General features: G+C 43.0%; 1 protein-coding gene across 5 annotated transcripts in view; it reads right to left on the bottom strand.

The window, feature by feature from the left end:
- Positions 1 to 215: 215 nt before the first annotated feature.
- The window catches only part of stard13b (StAR related lipid transfer domain containing 13b), a 56,306-nt gene continuing 39,158 nt past the window's right edge, over positions 216 to 17,363 (bottom strand). For 3 of the 5 annotated variants that reach the window (XM_069707415.1, XM_069707418.1, XM_069707417.1), the window contains 13 exons: positions 9,588 to 9,659; positions 8,377 to 8,458; positions 6,463 to 6,526; positions 4,226 to 5,589; positions 3,943 to 4,113; positions 3,617 to 3,776; positions 3,222 to 3,420; positions 2,781 to 2,994; positions 2,249 to 2,363; positions 1,925 to 2,146; positions 1,542 to 1,759; positions 1,260 to 1,436; positions 216 to 1,100 (listed from right to left, as the gene is read on the bottom strand). In XM_069707415.1, the coding sequence (XP_069563516.1) occupies positions 983 to 1,100; positions 1,260 to 1,436; positions 1,542 to 1,759; positions 1,925 to 2,146; positions 2,249 to 2,363; positions 2,781 to 2,994; positions 3,222 to 3,420; positions 3,617 to 3,776; positions 3,943 to 4,113; positions 4,226 to 5,589; positions 6,463 to 6,526; positions 8,377 to 8,458; positions 9,588 to 9,659 (3,176 nt within the window). In that variant the 3' untranslated portion in view covers positions 216 to 982. Of the gene's footprint in view, positions 1,101 to 1,259; positions 1,437 to 1,541; positions 1,760 to 1,924; positions 2,147 to 2,248; positions 2,364 to 2,780; positions 2,995 to 3,221; positions 3,421 to 3,616; positions 3,777 to 3,942; positions 4,114 to 4,225; positions 5,590 to 6,462; positions 6,527 to 8,376; positions 8,459 to 9,587; positions 9,660 to 10,953; positions 10,961 to 12,405; positions 12,603 to 17,363 lie in introns of those variants that run through there. The other 2 variants (XM_069707419.1, XM_069707420.1) reach the window with 2 other exon arrangements.

Raw genomic sequence — 17,363 nt, forward strand, 5'->3', positions numbered from 1 at the left:
CCACTTGAAAGCTCTGAACATAAATATTGTATAAATAACTTTGGAATGTAAATATTCTCACTCAACCATCACTGGCGCTGTTTGATGTTATGTTCCTTTCAGGGTAAGCAGTAGTGAATAATTTAATATTTTTTTGTTTCTTCTTTTTGATGTAGCACCAAGATTAAGAACCAGAGCAGACAAACATTTTTAAACTTGATCGTTTTTATTTAAAAAAAAAAATGATGTATCTTGTACCTGACTGCACAATCCAGTACCCTAAAGCAGGTATGAACAAGTCAAACCTTAAGTCATTCTTTTCACAACCATTGGAGTCAAAGTTCAATAAAATTACACCCATTCCAAAATGGCAATACTGAAGCAAAGTAAAACCAGCTTACAATTTTGTACCGTGTGTTTTACAGGAAGGTTGACACACTGAAAGAATCAATATATAGGAAATTAACATATGTACTATTTATCCCTTTCACATATATACAGTATTTACAATAGTTTGCATTTGCAATATATTCACACACATATATACAAACACTTGAGAGTACATTCTAATAATTACAGCTTTAAATCTGAAATGAATAACATATACATGCTTCCCAGAAGCATTTAAGAGCTTGAATGTCCTAGACATTGTAGATTATAGTGACAACAATACAATAATATTATTAAAGATAATAATAATTATAACATACATACAGGTTTAGCAACATAAAGGTAAATAGAATCATAATGTCGAGGACATTGGCAGGATGATTAATTTCCCATTCAATAATTATGCTCAGCACTGATAGGATGTCCTCTTTTGTCATTGTGCAAGTACAGAGGAGCTTCAAATTATTTTTAGAGCATTTGAACTCAGAAAAACAAACAATAATCTGTGCTTTAGTTCAGGGGTATTGTCTATGCTTTTGTGTCTGCCTGTTAGCAATGAGTCAAAGGCTCAGTCTTGATCTCAAGGCTAAGCAGACACGTCGTGCAAAGAAAGTCAGATTTTGGTCTCTGGGCCGTCTGTAATGAGCGGCTGAAAGGAGTTGCGGATCCGGGCAGCTTCTGCAGCACAAAGGTGACCGAAAGCTTTGTTGTACCAATCTGGAGTCCTTCCCCTGAAATCAAAGTATAGTCAATATACTACAGGATACATACATGTAGACAAAGCTTCACAGAAATATCTCCAGAAATGCAACACAAATCTGACGTATTGGTGGATTTAATGTGAGAAAAAGATACTTTTTTGAGCTTCTTATGAAGTTTTTAGGACTTACTTCAGGTCCACTCGGCAGATGTGAGTGAGTCTGGACTTTCCTGAGCCACAGGGCTCTAGCAGATAGTTGGACTCCAGGACTATGGGTCGTACCCCTCCTATAGCAGAGCAATCCTCATGCTCTATAGACACAGAAACCAGGGAGCAGGCGCCTTTGGGCAAGTCTGTCCTCCATGACCTTGGATGAAAACAGAGAATAAGTATGTAGCCCAGAAGAAAAAAAAATATGGATGCTTAAAAAACAAACCATGATATTTAGTGTCTTGTGTTTATCACCACTCACCTGAGAACTACAAAGTCCCTGCTGGGATGAGGGGGCATGCGACTGAGGACATACTGAAACACCTCGGTCTGCTTGTCTAGTGTTTCACACACTTTCCACTGAAGCAGGTCCATGTCCCACAGGTGGCGCTCTCGTACCACGCGGTTCAACACTACAGATGGTGGGGCTTCCACTTCCACAGACACTCTCCACCGCCTCAATGGGTTCCCATCTCCCACCTGGGTGATGTACAAAGACACAAACCACATAAGATCTATGATCGAGACATTTTGATATTTGCTGTGCCAGCTTCGTGTTGTAAGGTTTGTAACTTGGGAGTTCATAAATGAAACTGGGATTGTTTTATTGCACTGCACTAATATGAAACTAATAATTAAACTCACCTTCTTATAGGAGAGCTCTGTGTTGTCAGAGCTGGTGCAGGAGACCCAGTATTTGGATTTTTCCCGGGCCTCTTTGAGCAGGTTCTGAAGTAGCCCCTCCATATGTGTTTGGTACGTTCCATCATCATCTTCCAGCTGCTTGCACAGCTCGTCAATTGTTGGCGCATGCAGGTCCGCCTCCACATATGAATTACGCGACTGAGTAACCATCTCATGAGGGATCTAATGAGTGTATAAAAGCATGAGGTAACGCACACACACACATATAAACTATTGCAATCAGGCTTGAAATTCTTGTTACATATCAATTACAGCCGGTTGTACCTCAAAGAGACGGTTGCACTCTATGATCATGTGAGCAAGGCCCTGTGTTGCTGATAAGTTTTCATTCAGATCCTTCTGGTCTGGTCTGCCCGTGGCGTACTTCTTCTGCATGGCCCTGGAGATTATGGGGAGAGAAGACTTGTTAGGCCTGCAGAGTCTTCAGGTCAACATCCCCACAAAACGCAGTATATAAACCCCTTCTTCCGCTCCACGGGAAACCCCTTTGATCCCGTTAAATTAGAGGGCTTTGCTTTGTTTGTACCCAGCATGATCTCATAAAACATTAAGCTTTAAAAAGACTGTCATGCCATTTTAAAACAAGGCGCAGAAAGAGTAATGTACTGCGCCCCCGAGGGCAGAGCAGACTGCAACCCATTTCAGTCCAGTCTTTATGGAGTCGTAGGTGAAGATAATCATGTTGGAGTTAATAGATTCCAAGCATGTCTTGTTCATTATTTTTTAAGCACCGAGGGGCAGGAATGTGACTGGCCGAAAATCATAGACAGGAAGGTAACGCAAGAAAAAAAAAAACCTTGGTGAGAGATTGTCCTTCTTCAGTATGTTGAGATGGAAGAGGGAGGGGGCCAGGCACACGGCAATGTTCATAGGTGTCATCTGGTTTTCTTCCACAGAGGAAGTGACATCACTGAGGAAACAGAGCAGCGTCTGCAGCACTTCTCGGTTTTCATCCGACATCAACATGATGGCTGCTTGGACAGCTTGCAACCTCTGGTCCTTCGGCACATCTGTACATGTTAAAGAAGTTGGTTTTTTTGTTTGTTTTTAATAATTTCTGCTTTACAGACATAACGATATAAGAAAGAAAAGCAATCGTGACCTGTTACCCTGTTAATTCAGGTGCAATTCCACACTGTTCTTCAAATTAGAATATGTAATTATTAGAATATGTGAGACAATAAATTTGAAACCTGACTGGTAAAGAAGACAAGCGAAGAGAGATTTATGTACTCACACTGGTAGATATGGAGGAAGGTCTCCCCCAGCTTGCTGGTGAGCAGCGGCTCAGGTAAATCCCTGAAGAACTGCTTCACCATGTCGGCCACATCGTAGGCAGACTGATCCTCATAGTTCACATTGTCTGGAGAATTTTCATTCATCTGCCTCAGAGTTTGAATTCGCGATTTCACCCCCGATTTACGAAAGAGGCCCACCTGGAAGCAAAGCAGAGGCATTTTTATGCGAACGGCAACTTCTATCCAACTGTGCACCACTTCCATCAATTAAACTGTCAGCAGAACTGATAACCTGTGCTTGGAAATATTCCTCCACATTATACATATGACAAGAATACAACCGTTTGTTACATCGCATGTGAAAATCAATAAAAAATGGTATGCCGTCACTGACCTGGTCCAGACACTGGCTCCTCAGGTACCGCAGGGCCTGCTGCAGGCCGAGGGGCAAGGGTTGTCCCGAACGCTGCACGTGCACTATGAGAGGCACTCCGAACACATTCTTATCCTTGTAGTCCGGTACCTTCATTCTCTTCATAAACTTTGGCACAGACCTAGGAGAGACATCGACACAATATCTTTGAGACGTCTCAAGTCTGAGCAAGAGGCTTTGTTGTAGCAATAGAGAATAAAATATATACAATGTACAGACTCTAATAAAGAAAATATGTACAATAAAAAAAAACATGAATGATCAAAATTGAATTTGGTAAGACTTACCAAGTCCAGCCATGCTTGTTGGACATGGAGTACTTCTCCATGATTGCAGTTAAACGCAGCAGCGAAAACTTCTGTAACAAACTCAGCTGTCCTGCTGACTGGTTTGTAATCTGCAGCGATGCCACTGAGTGACTGAGGCGATTAGATATCTGAAAGCTGGGCCAGCGTAGCCTAATACCATAAAAGATGAGAAGCACAGCTTTGTTTATACAAAACAAACACATTTTTCATTTCATTTTCAGTTACTTTAATATTTAATTCAATACGGTTCAATGAATCTTACCTATTAGGTCTTGTGAGTGACGCGCCGACCCCTGAGTCCCTCCTTTCCCTGAGTCTTGCAGATTCTGTCTCAGCAAGTGATACTTTGTCTCTGTCTCCATCACTAGGTGTAGTCTGGCTTTCTGTGACAGAATTTCCCTCGAAGTCCAGCGTGATCTGACTCGAGGACTGAAGGACAACCGTATCTTCCTTCTCTCCGTCCTCCTGTGCCAACCCTTCCCCTCCAGGTAACACGTTTTTTGACCAGTGGTCCACTATCTGCTGCAGGCCGTTCACATGCAGCAATATATCGTCCAGGTGAGGAAACAGGTCCTCTTTCTCCAGGTCGATCAGGTCTCCAGTGCTGGCGTACAGATGTGAGCCAGGAACATTATCATACACACTGATACGGCTGCCTCTGGACCAGCACTGGGTGACAGGCCTGCTTTCCTTTCTGGAGGAAATGAGTGGGGAGGCCAGCTGCATGCTGCCGGTGTGCCAGTTAATAGAGGCCCCGTTGGTTGGGGACAGGCTCTCTATGGACAGTGCTTTGGGAAAAGTTCCCGGCTTGTGGTCTTTGGGAATGTGGACCACGAGGTCTTCATAGGAGCAGAATTCATTTCTGCGGTTTTGTTCTCGGACTTTATTCACCTGGGTGCCCGAGAAGATGTCTATGTCCTCTAAATACATGCCGCTGCGCTTGTGGTCAGCTCGGTGAGGCTTGCGCTCTTTCAGGCTGGGTGTGCTAACAGTGCTGCCACTAGAATGGCTGCTACCTTCACTACTGCACCGGGACGGCAGAGCTTTGCTGGACGGAGGTTCTGGAGTCCCTCCATCTCCGTCTATGATCTCAACACATCGCAGCGTCTTCAGCGCCTGGGCCTCCTGCTGCAGCACAGGAGAGCTGATCACCAACATCTTGCGGCCCCTTCCTAGAGTTCCTCGGGAGCTCAGTGTCTCCATGCGCTTCAGGAAGTCTTTGGCACGGGTGCGGCTCGTCTTGCCATGCTTGTCAGGCAGCGAGTCGTAGTGAGTGAATTCTTTGGGGATGTGAGGCATTGTGAGGAAAGTAGAGTCTGGCATTGCTGCTGAATCTGAGCAGGTGCGGTTGGAGCAGTCCGAGTCCCCGGTGCTGAGGCCCCTGTGTCCGCTGCCCCCGCTGCTCTCGCTGTGCAAAGACGAGACCTCCGGCTCGCTGAGGTCCGTCAGAACACTCTCGCTGCTGGTGGTAGTTTTTAGAAGCACACCGTCCCTGGTGGTCTGACCCTCCCTGTGGTTTCCCAGCAGACAGTCAATGTCCTGTAACCTGGACCAGCGCCGGCTGCTCCACTCGAAGGTCCATTTGTCACTGATAGCGAACAGGTCTTCTTCGTCAGAGTCTTCACTCTGAGGAAAAACAGGTTAGGTTACATTAATCACTCTGGCCTACATGATTTCATCTATGAATATAAATGTTTTTATGAAGGTCTCTCCAAAGTATGGTAATCCCTTTTCATTGAAAAATTTACAGACACATTTAAATTAGAAAAAAGATCATAATTATACATGCAGTTCTTGTTATTTATAAATAAAACTGACATAAAAACAACCAAGACAGCCTTTGCATATTTTTCAGACTTTGCTTTCTCAACAAAAGATAATTTGGATAATATTTCCTCTTTGTGTTCTGAATAGAGAAATTATTCATGACATCAGGTGGCATACAAGGTAAGACGTACTGTTTATAGCATCACACAGCATCTACATCACAAAGAACAGTTGCAGGAAATAGCTGGAGAATGTGTTTGCTCAGAATTAATGACTTGCAATCAGTCAACAGTGATATAACAGTAAAGGGTTCCTTTGTTTTGTAGACTTCTTCCACAACTAGACCAAGTTGGAAAAAATATGTGCACACTCCAGTGTGGGAACAAAAGTGATAATAGACATGAATGTAACAATGGCACGATCTTAAATATCACAGAATGTAGGTTAAAAGGACAAAGCAGCACTATATTTGTGTTGGTGCAGGAAGCACATGCATAACGTAAGGCAATCCCTGTAAGACAACACCATTCCTTACAAAGACATTGACTTTTGTCTTCAATTTGTAAAAAACGTTGAATGACCATCGTATTGGTGTCAAGGTTTAGGAGTATATGCATAGTGTAATATTTCAAAATAGTCTGTGTACTGAGAGAAAGTAAGGCACATGCTTTTTTTTTTTTTTTTTTTTTAATGCAATAAACAACCTTAAAAGTGGAAAAACTCCCCACTTACTTTCTTCTTTGGAAGATTGACGTCAAGTTTCATAGAAGCACACTTGTTCAGAGTGTTGAGTCGCCTGAAAAAAATAAAACAGCCCAAGAATGAAAATGGTTCAGGGAAAAACAAAAGAAAACCCCACAATCGTGTCCTAATGAGCAGACCAGAAATAGATCCCCTTCTGTTTGCTATTTAAGTGTTAATCTGATCAGCTTCTGTTCTGGATGCACAACCAGCCGTGGAGGGAAACCGAGTTTGTGCATATCATAATAACGTAAACTTAATGAGCACCGGTAATTGTCAGTTTCTCTGTTCTCTTTCTCTCGGGATGGATCTAAGTGATTGTGGCTGGACGTGTGGCGTGCAGCCGTTTGAAGGTCAACCACATCTAATAACAGACTGGTTGGTTCGAAATACTCATCTGTAGATGTACAGAGGAACCTGTCTTTATAGCCATCTCGCACTTGGATGCTAATTATATAAATACATGATATGAAGAGATGCTCCTGACACAGACATGCACTTCATATTTGTACTTTTCTCTGTTTGTTACTAATATAGTCACATAAAATCTTTCATTTGGAAATGCTAATGTAGAGTTCCTAATCTCAGTGTAACAAAACTCTCTCAGAAGCAGTGGAATATTTTTTCAGGGTCTATAATATTTACTTTGAGCATTTTTCTTCCCATGAGCATGTGCTTAGTGACTCATGTTTACTAAAGTTTGTGGGTGCGCCAGCTGTAACATACCAAATATAAAAGCACCTAAAACTGTACACGGACCAACAATAGCACAGGGGAAAAGATGACAGCATAAGAAATTACACTCCATCTCAACTCAGTCTTGGCTTGAAACAAAAGGGAGAAAAAAAAATTGCGGGAAGATAATTACAAGCATTAACAGCTCCAGATATTGCTAACAGTCTGTTTTTTATAATTGTAAATATTGTTCTGTGACGGGGAATGACCTGATGGCTCTAACAATACTCCAGTGCTGTAGATGACAGGGGTTAGTCAAACAAGACGCTCCCAGGATTGTTACTGTCGATATGGAGACACAAATGAAGACAGGATTTTCAAACTGGGGGCCCTTTATTTCTCAGGCCTAAAGAGCTTTAAATGCGGTTACTATAATAGGAGGCGGCTTAGCCGAGGATCAGAGAGAACACTCACGTGTGAAATATCTATCAGTTTCAGTTCTATTAAAGACACCCACAGTATGCAGGGTGGTGTTTATTTTTGCACACAAGACCGTGGTGACTATAAAGCCATCCGTATGTTACCATAGAGATGCTGGGAAGTCATGGACAAAATCACGTTGGAGGTGGAACTGCTTCCAATTGTCTTCTATTTATCCCGTGGCTAGTTTGGAATTTAGATGAGTTGCTTTAGGGTTGTTTAGAGTCACAGTATATTGAGCCGTGCGAGGCACCATTCATGCTCCTCCTGCTTCCGTCTTGGGATGGTTGCCACAGTTACTGTGGTAGCTGTAGTGCTGTTTTCATCCTGGCTTGAAAAAGTACATGAGCCCTGTTGCCCTACAAGGGCGTTATGTGGAACCACCAGTTGTTGGCTTAGTGCACTCTTATATCCTCTATACACCGGAAAATCAGGAAAGAAAACCCACGCATATCCAATATTTCTCATGCAGGTCAGATGAAGAGATGAAGATTCTCATCAATACTCTTGCAAACAAAAGCATTTATTAAATCCATTTCAGTCCCTAAAACGGCCTGATGAACAGCAGTGTGCGGAAAACGGTCTTTTCTTTGACATTCTTAAGAGTCAAGGAAATAAAGAGTTGCACTTTTACTTTAAACTTCTTTTGAGGATTCGTATACAGTTCCACTTCCTTGTGGAAAAGAAAAGTGTATGCAGCAGTGACTCATGAATGAGCCACCGCATTTTCAGTGTAAAACATCTGGTTACCTGCACAGAGGTTCCACGAGGTCTTTGTCCAGGAAGTCATGATCTCTTTTCACAGAAGTAATGTCAATGGGGAACTGGGAATCTGGAGAAAAAGCATAGAGATCAGAGAGAGTAGAACTTCATATAGTACATCACATTTCAGCAGTTGTTCAATAGACAGTGTTCAAGGAGGGGATGGAAAGTGGAAAGAAAGAGCTGGAAACCACATTCTTTCCAGCAGAACATTAAAGGGCAGGAGACCATCAGTCTTGTTTTGTATGTGATGCTAATGAGAACAGACAAAATTTGCCCATACAACAGCGCTCAGGCTTGTGTGGGCATTACGTCTCGCTCTGGGTATGGGCTTCCTCTTACATAACTTAAGAGACTGAATCCAGACCCTCTCAATCTGACATTCCTCTGCATCCATGTGAGGCTGTTAACTTTTTTATGAAAAGCAGAAGTTGCAGTGAGCGCCCAGATCTTAACAAGGCTCGGCCTGTTCTCTCAGGCAGCAGACGTTCAGATATACCGAGGGCTTTGAAACATCCAAATCACAACATTAATATCATTAATATTTGAATACACAACCCCAGCATCAGAGTAAAGCTCATGTTAATGTCTTTGCGTTCCAACAACATTATCAAAGCACACTGCTGGAGTTTTATTACAATCTAAAAACTGTCAGGAAACTAATATATTGCACTGAAGCATATCAAAAGTCTGGCCCAGACACAAAGGTCTGTGGGAGTCGAGCTTCTTTAAGCTCTGATAAAAAAAAAAACATTTCTTCCCATGACTTCAGTCTTAAAGCACAGAAGACATGTTTATGTAGTAATCGTAGCTTTGTAAAGATTAGACTTTGAAAGCAGCTGATGTTCCGCTTGTTTTTCAGTGTCTGGGGATCTGACAGGAGCCCTCGCGCCGAGGCTTCCTGAGAGCAGTTGCGTAAATGAGGCTCACTGTGCCGCCCATGAATACATGGTTTTGTGTAGTGTTGGGGACAGACCAGATGACACTGTGTACCATTATTCACTCATCCTTGTGTTCAAGCTATAACACAGTTTCATTTCACCACAGAGCTAAAATAAAACTCCCATTTTGGGGTTATTACAGGACTGTTTTATGAGTGTGCTATGTCATTAATCTGTATCTTTTAACCAAACAATGCCCCCGGCCTCCCCTCCCTCTGTCATGTATGTGTGTGGGAGTTTACTGAGTGCTTTTATTACCTTCAAAGAGCTGAGCATACTGGGGAAATCCTGCTGCCCGCAGCCAGTCACACGCCTCTTTTGCCTCAATTTCTGAAATACAAGAAAACATGTACTTTAAGGAAAGAGATAAAACAAAAAGGAAGAGAAAGTCAACCATAATAAATTCATTTTCATTTTCACAAAACCAACTGAGCGTCAACCAAACCGTTTCACCTTATATCCTACAGAAAGAACAGCTCGTCAACTGCATTACCACTGTTCAAATCTCACTAGACACGCATATTTATTCTTGATTTATTTACAGATTAGGCCCAATTATTAATTATATTTTTTCATAATACTAATGACTGCTAATATACATCTGCCGTTGTTGTTTTTATTTCTTTTAATATTTGCCTATAATATGTCTTCTATTTTGATGTGTTTTCATTCTGTCTGAAGCTGTGCAGCACTTTGGTTAACGTATGTTGTGTTTAAATGTGCTTCATAAATAAATAAACTGCCTTGATTTGTGAGAAGAAAATGAACCCATTTTAATACAAAACTACAGATCAGGCTGAAATTATGTTTACCAGAACTCTCTGTGACTCCTTAATAAGAGTCCGAGCTTAGCAAACACATGGAGTTGCTTGTAAAGAAGTGACCCCCGCAGTCAGGACCATAAACTGGTCCCGTTGACCTGCAGGGTGAGCCGTCTGCAGGCTTCAGAGCCGACAATGACAAGGAGAGGAAACAGACAGTTGGCACCTTTCCATTAAGGCTAATAGATTTGGGTGCCATTTACCGCCTCTGTGAGACATGGTGTCTGACACACCAGCGCTACAACACACAGGCTGCTTTACGTGGAGAAAGGAAGCATAAATACATATAAAGATCTGAATGATAAACAGTGTATTTAGCCTGAAGGTCTCACAGCAGTGACATGGAATTTACTCAATTAAGACAGTTTTCCTTCACGTTATTGTAACAAGAGCAAAGAGTGAAGTAAAAAATGTTATTTTTTTTATTGTTGCTTAAATATTTTCAGCTTAAATGCACTGGTTTGAGCTTCAGTTCTTCAGACCATTTGTAACACACTGAATGTCTCTGGATATGTTAGTTAATTAGCTTTAAGATGTCAGCTTGAGCTCCAGTGGACTTTTTCTTTTTACCATTTTCTCAGGTTTTATTGATTAAACAACGTATCAAATTATTCTTGATGAAAGGAAGTGTTCTGGCCCTGCATGAAAGAATCTTAAAGAACAATTCACAAGGAATTACTTACATCACCTACAATCAAAACTCAGTCAATCTACAGCTTTGTCATTGACAATTAAAAATAGAAAAAGTGCCTGAGTGAAGTTACTTAACAAAAAGACCGTGAAGCACAAACTTTATATCTTACCAGTTCCAGTGGGGTTTTTTTTAAAGCCACTCAGCTGATAAATGTTCCACTGACACTTCTTTCAAACACACATCTGTGCTCTAACAAGTTCTCCACGATGTAAAGAATCCCTCAGTCGCATCCCGGAGAGGCTGCACGTAAGCTGCACCCACGGGTGACAAACATCTCTCCCGTCACACATCTGCGGTCTCAGTTCCAGTCCACGTCTGAGCCCGACACGCTACGGCTGAAACGTGAGCTGCGGTCATTCATCGCACAATACTACATAATTACAGCGACTATATACTTGAAATGAAGATCTTGCCATCACGCAGACCTGTTGATCACGGGCTCACCTGCGCCGCTTCACTTCTGCGTCACCCAGAAATCGATGAGAAGTGACTTTGGGCTTCAGACTGACCAGTAACTGAATAAATATTAACAGTTCCCTGTGTCCTTGGATGACAAAAAACTCTACTGTTTACCCCCTCGACCAGCAGTTAAGTCAACATGTGTACGCAGCCAGGAGCCTCTCTGCTCTGTTCCCACCTGTATCAGCAGCAGCTAAAGGCTCTTCACTTCAGCTATAGGCTTCCCCTCCCAGGTGGATAATATCAGGCCTGTATTATTCAAATGCAGCCCATAGTGAGAGCGCTGCCAGGTCCTCTTCTTGTGTCCCACAGCCGCAGGTTGGACCACGGTTAGTGAGTAACATGAGCTGGGAATTCCTCTCTGTTTGGCATTCAGTAACACGATACCGAGACATTCTGTCCTCTCATCCTCTCTTTGAGGAAATCTCTCGTGGATAAAAGGCTGTGTGGGCATCATGCCAAAAAAATGTGAACTTGTGTTTGCTTTCCACAACCCGCAGCTTTAAAACTGTGTACAGTATAAAGTTACAGTCTCACAAAGAGATGAAACGCAGTTTGGCAGTGACACAATGGCCCAGAATGTCAAAGGCTGTGTCCAACTGAAGTATCTGTGGCGAGGGCGACTCCTTCCTTTCCAGTGCTCTTTATGCAACATTCACACTATCAACAACACCGGTTATGCAACTCACTGCTTGGATATGATATGTAGCCTTACAGTGCTGCAAGGACATATGTGGCACACTTGGACAGACCTTAAGCTGAGCGGTGCCGAAGTTAAGACAGTTTGAAGGGCTTTAAGAGCTTACCAATCTTTCATAAAATGCTTACAGACAACTGCAGAAGCAAAAACTTTAGAGCATTTTGACTTGTTTTGAGCTACATCTGTCTGACAGCAAAGCTTCGTGACTAACACTAATCTTCTTCCTTTATATTCTTTTAGACAAACAAACAAAATACCAGATTCATTCAGTCGGGCTTATTGTGAATAAAAACAAACCAACATCCTCACTGAAACACAGGCCTTAATATGCCTCTTCTCCAAAACCCTTGACTCAACAAGCCACTCGAGTTTTCTTCCTGTAACAAATCATTGTGTACTCACGGGATATTTTCATCATATAGCCAGAGTGGTTCATATATCCACCAAGACTTTAAGAGTGTCTCTCAGCATGTCAGAGCATCTTCATTCCCACGCTGAGCCACATTCCTGCTCTCCCTCTGAACACAGCTTGCAGTTTGAACTCAGATCCACAGCTCCCCTCTTTCCCCCTTTTCTCTTTCCATCTACCCCCAACCACCATGTGCTGGTCCTCACACTAAATCTCTCCTTCAACCCACCCCTTTTCTGCGGCAGGCTCCTGAACGTTCACCCCCTCCTCCTCCTCCTCTTCCTCCCCTTCAGCTCCTTGTGCCCAACCCTCCTACCCAGCTCTGCCCAGGACAACTCTTTTATACCCAACTCAGCACATTTTTGGCAAAGATCTGAGCTGCAGCCAAACAGCAAGGATTGCCTCTGAATTCTGGGAATCTCTTGTATTTAAAAATGCTTTAATTTACAACCCTCATATATTTCTGTTTTCAGTCATTTTAGTCAGATTACATGAGGTCAGCCTTTTACACTCTTTTTGAAAATGCCCTCCAAATAGTGTTTAAGCTGATGTGGGAAATGTTTAAGTCAAAAAAACAAAAGAGAAACGTGTTTTCTTTTCTTTCTTTTTTTTTTTTTTTTTTGAAGAGTGCAGATGTTGTTCCAGCCAGGCCATTAAATGGAAAAAACGTAGGCAGCTGAACTCGGGGAAAACCATGACATAAACTGTCAGCAATCAGCAGCAGTGAATCATGCTGAGGCTCACAAGACTGCGCTAACATCATCAGAATGGTATACTAGTCTGTTTCACCTCCGTCTCAGCCTCTCTGTCTGAGGCAGAATCAATGAAGGAGAAGAGCAGTGTGATCCGTGTCATCTGAAATAGTGATGCGGCACAAAATAAAAAAACGTCTGAAAAAAAATAAATCCTCAAATATGATTAATGAAAATGTGGCTTCAAATAAATAATGACTCGCTGCACGTACTGTAGCTTTAAGTGATTTATGTTGTAAACGCTCTCAAATATTTCTAGTTCCTCCTCATATTAAGATTAAAATGTAAATTGTTAAAAAGAGAAAAGAAGCTCAAAAGCATATAAGCACACTCTCATAAATCAAACCTATGAGGACCAGGGATTGGATTGGCTGAGTGAATACATGAATAACACAATTTTACATTACCCTGTAAAAAGTGAAATCACAAAATCTGTAATTAATAAGCGACATTTATAAGTTAAATATGTGGACGCCCTTTAAATAATCAGGGTTTTCCATGGCTGCGTGATTACGTAAGGATGTCACATCCATCCATAATTTCCTATCATGTGAGTGGAACTCCAGATGTGCTCCGCTTCCACAGCGCCCGCCTCACTTTGTGACGTTTCTGCCATTTCCTCCTCTGATCCGCCGCACTTGGGCCAGGACCGGGTAAAGTAAAGCACCGAGCACAGACAGAATGACGCAGGCAATCCACTTCGGTCCCTTCAACAAACCGTTTCTGAGTAAATACACCCTACATATCAGAACTCTAAAACAAACTGCGTAAATGCTTAGGGCTGTACAAATGTGTCGGTCCTTTCCTCCCCCCCCGCACGGCACTGCCGCAGAGTGAATCAGCCGGACGACTCATACTGTAAGTGGGCACTAGGATCGACTCATACTGTAAGTGGGCACTAGGATCGTCTATATGAACACCTGGAGAAAGACAGACACAGCCAGCAATATGGAAAAGAAAAAGAATCGACTCCTAGGTGTCTTCACGCTGGGAGGCATAGAGGAGAGGCCTCTCTTCTCCTTTATGATGCTAATTGCATACAGACACTCACTCACAGTGAGCAGTCAGCGAAGACTAGACAGACAGCCAGGGGAAACACACTGCCACCTCTTCTAGTCTGCCCGAAAAAACCACAACATCTGATGTTTCATGCCCAAAATAGTCTCACATTCCTTTTGTCTCGCAGTTTGCGATTGTGCACAAATAACCAGGAACGATAGCCAAAAGACTAACGTCATGGCTGAGAAACGGCACCATCGTGAATCTGTTCTCTATTTGTAAGAGTGCAGGTCCTCAAAGGGCATGCTGGCAATTCACAAGGCGGATTAATAGTGCAGTACCCCGTGTAATTCACCTAATGTCGCGGGAACAAAGCAGTTCTATTTTCATGAGTAGGTCTTAATTAACAAAGCTCTACGTGTCACTCAGACTCCAATATCCTCAGCACCATATGACACAATCATCAGCGAAACAGGAGGTGCCACTGGCCAACATCACAACACATCCAAAGCTCATAGCATTCACATCTGTAAACTGTCAAAGTGTTGAAAAAAAAAAAAAAAAAAAGAACAAAAGTCAGATCTAAGAGATAATCTGTCTACGAAGGTGAGTAACAACACGGTGCCTTTGTGGAAGTGACTTTGTTCTTGATGCAGTGATTGGCACATGAGCTGGCCGGCTCCACAGGCCAAGTAATTAAAGAGAGCCGGTGTTGAATCACCCTCCAGTCCCCTCATTTGATCCCGTGGGGCACACAGCGGACACGTTATCCCGCAGTCGATACGGGATACAGGTTTAAAAAAACATCATCGCTGTGTTGCTAGGACACCAAAGCAAAATTTCCTCAAATACAAATGAGCTGGCAAATCTTGGGCCCACTTCTGCCCTGTGGTTCAACGCTGACCTGTGGAGAGATCCTTACAAAGTGCCGCAGGGTAACAAGTGGATAAAGCAGGATCTCAGTGCCTCCTGGAGCACGGAGGCTCGAGGACAAACAAAGTATACGAGTCCAAGAAAAGCCGGTGCCAAGGAGGCATTAGCATTCATAATCTGTGTAGGTCAGTGCTTCGCAGATGTCCACAAATGGTTTAAGAGCCACTTTATAACACCTATCGTCATCATTTGCTTGTGAATTCTTCTTCTCTGACATATGCATGCTGTTGAAGTGTAAACACTGTGTGGCTTCAGATTCTTTCATTTGTCATGTCTCCACGGGTGAAACGGGAGGTCCACCTTTCATTTCACAGCAGACACACACACTCACAGCGAGAGCTTATTGATTCTGAGAGTAAATAACATAACTATGCGAGTCAGGAGGCTGCTGTTGTTGACCATTGCCAAAGCCTGCTGGGTCAAAAGTCATCAGGGCAGTGTTTTTCTCTTGCAGTCCTGTATTGAATTTAAACAAGAGCAGCACAGCTGTGGTAACACTCTCCTTCACCTCCGAAGGACACCCAGAGAGAAGCTTCTTTCATCTTCAGGGGAAACAACCCAACAGCTCTCTCTCTTTCTCTGTCGCTCTCTCCTTTTGTCTCTCACTCAAGTCTAGAAACACCAGCCACAGCTTTTTCAGCATGTGAAGGTTACTAATGATAATTCAATGCAGTGACAACACTGAAATACCTCGACGTTAATTCACATACCCTTATTCCTGAGCAGCGTTGGTTCCCAGTAGTCTCAGTTTGGTAATAAAAGTCATAGCTGATTCATTTCTTTTACGAAAGCCTGCCTGAGAACACAGTAAAACTGAAGCTTGAAGGTGGGTTTAACTGTTGAAACCAGTCAGCATGATGTTGCAAACTTGTTGAACTATGGGAAATCACGACGAGCTGTTTGGAAAAGCAAATATCACTTCAAGTCACCAAACAGTAGTTTGGGAGAAAAATAGGAAAGATTATCGCAGAGTCGCTGTCTCTTCCTGCCACAAATAGCCTTTCAGCGCAGGATTTACAAATTATCCCTGAACCAAACTGTAACCTGATAGCCCGCTGGATCTGGCTGGGTGTCACAGCTAGATGACAAATAATGGGGTATGATGTTTGGGCAGTGTGGGTTCTGAGCAATCCAAGGCTTCAAAGTCCAAACCATTAGCTCTGCAGAGTTTTCATCCAAGTCGTTACTGTGTCTCACATTCACACTCAGCTTTGAGAAAATGTTCTAACGACCGCATGTTGATTCCCTGGGGTTGCTCAGCAAATAGCAAAAAACCAGGGGAAGTGTCAAGTGTGCTCCAGCTTCACAGACAGGTGTTCTGCTTCTTCCCCTTCTGGTCACACTACTACAGGATACTTTGGCACAGGGCCTCAAGCAGACACTTAAACTGAAAAGAGAAACATGAAAAGTAGAAAAGAGACCTCTGACACCAGACCTCGAGGGAGGAGGAGGAGGCATCTCGTCAATTTCCAGATTCCCATCTACCTCCGCAGCTCTGAATACAGCACGAATCAATCAGCAGAGCTTCCTGTGAAATACAAACTGCAGCAACTTCCGAGGCAAGATGCACAAGCTTAAACACTTCCAGACACTGGACTGCGGCCACGTTCCCACGCATGTTAAAAGTGCTCTGACAACCATCTCAGAGGCCTTTATGAAGGATTTGCTTTCTTTGGTGATAAAAACATCAGCTTTGGCTTTTGCAGATTTCCTCCTTCATTTCATCCAGGAATACCTCCCGGAAACCAGGGACGATTTCTGCAACCAGCTGTTGATCTTTGCAGAGTCACTCATTGTTATTCAGTTGAAGTTATTCACTCTATCAACAGATAAATAAACAACACAGGGTAGGATTAATAATGCAGGCTGGACACATCGAGGGCTTGCTATCTGCTCTCAACATTTTCCTCCTCCAGAGTGATATTTGTTGTGCCAAATATTATCTGGTGTTGTTTTTGTTCCTCGTGAATATAAACAGTAAGATGGCCTGTTGAAACAGATCCTGGAGAGGTGTTGTACCTGTGGACATCGATGCTCCCCGCAGTCCGGATGTAAAGCCTTCAGAGAGGGAGAACTCATTCCTGACTTTTCCCCCGCCTCCCTTTTCCTGTCCGCTAACATCTCCTCGGAGGTGTCTACTCCGCTCTTGGTCTTCATCTCTGTCTTCCTCCCCTCTGCTCCAAGCAAGACACTGATCTGGGCTTTTTCAGTTGTCTTTTCGGCTCCCTCTTCCTCCTCCTCCTCCTCTTCCTCTTCTGCCAGCTCCC

This window comes from Brachyistius frenatus, unplaced genomic scaffold (assembly GCF_029030835.1).
Source record: "Brachyistius frenatus isolate BFR_SWC_R1_liver_20210118 unplaced genomic scaffold, ASM2903083v1 Contig_68, whole genome shotgun sequence".
Classification (NCBI taxonomy): domain Eukaryota; kingdom Metazoa; phylum Chordata; class Actinopteri; family Embiotocidae; genus Brachyistius; species Brachyistius frenatus.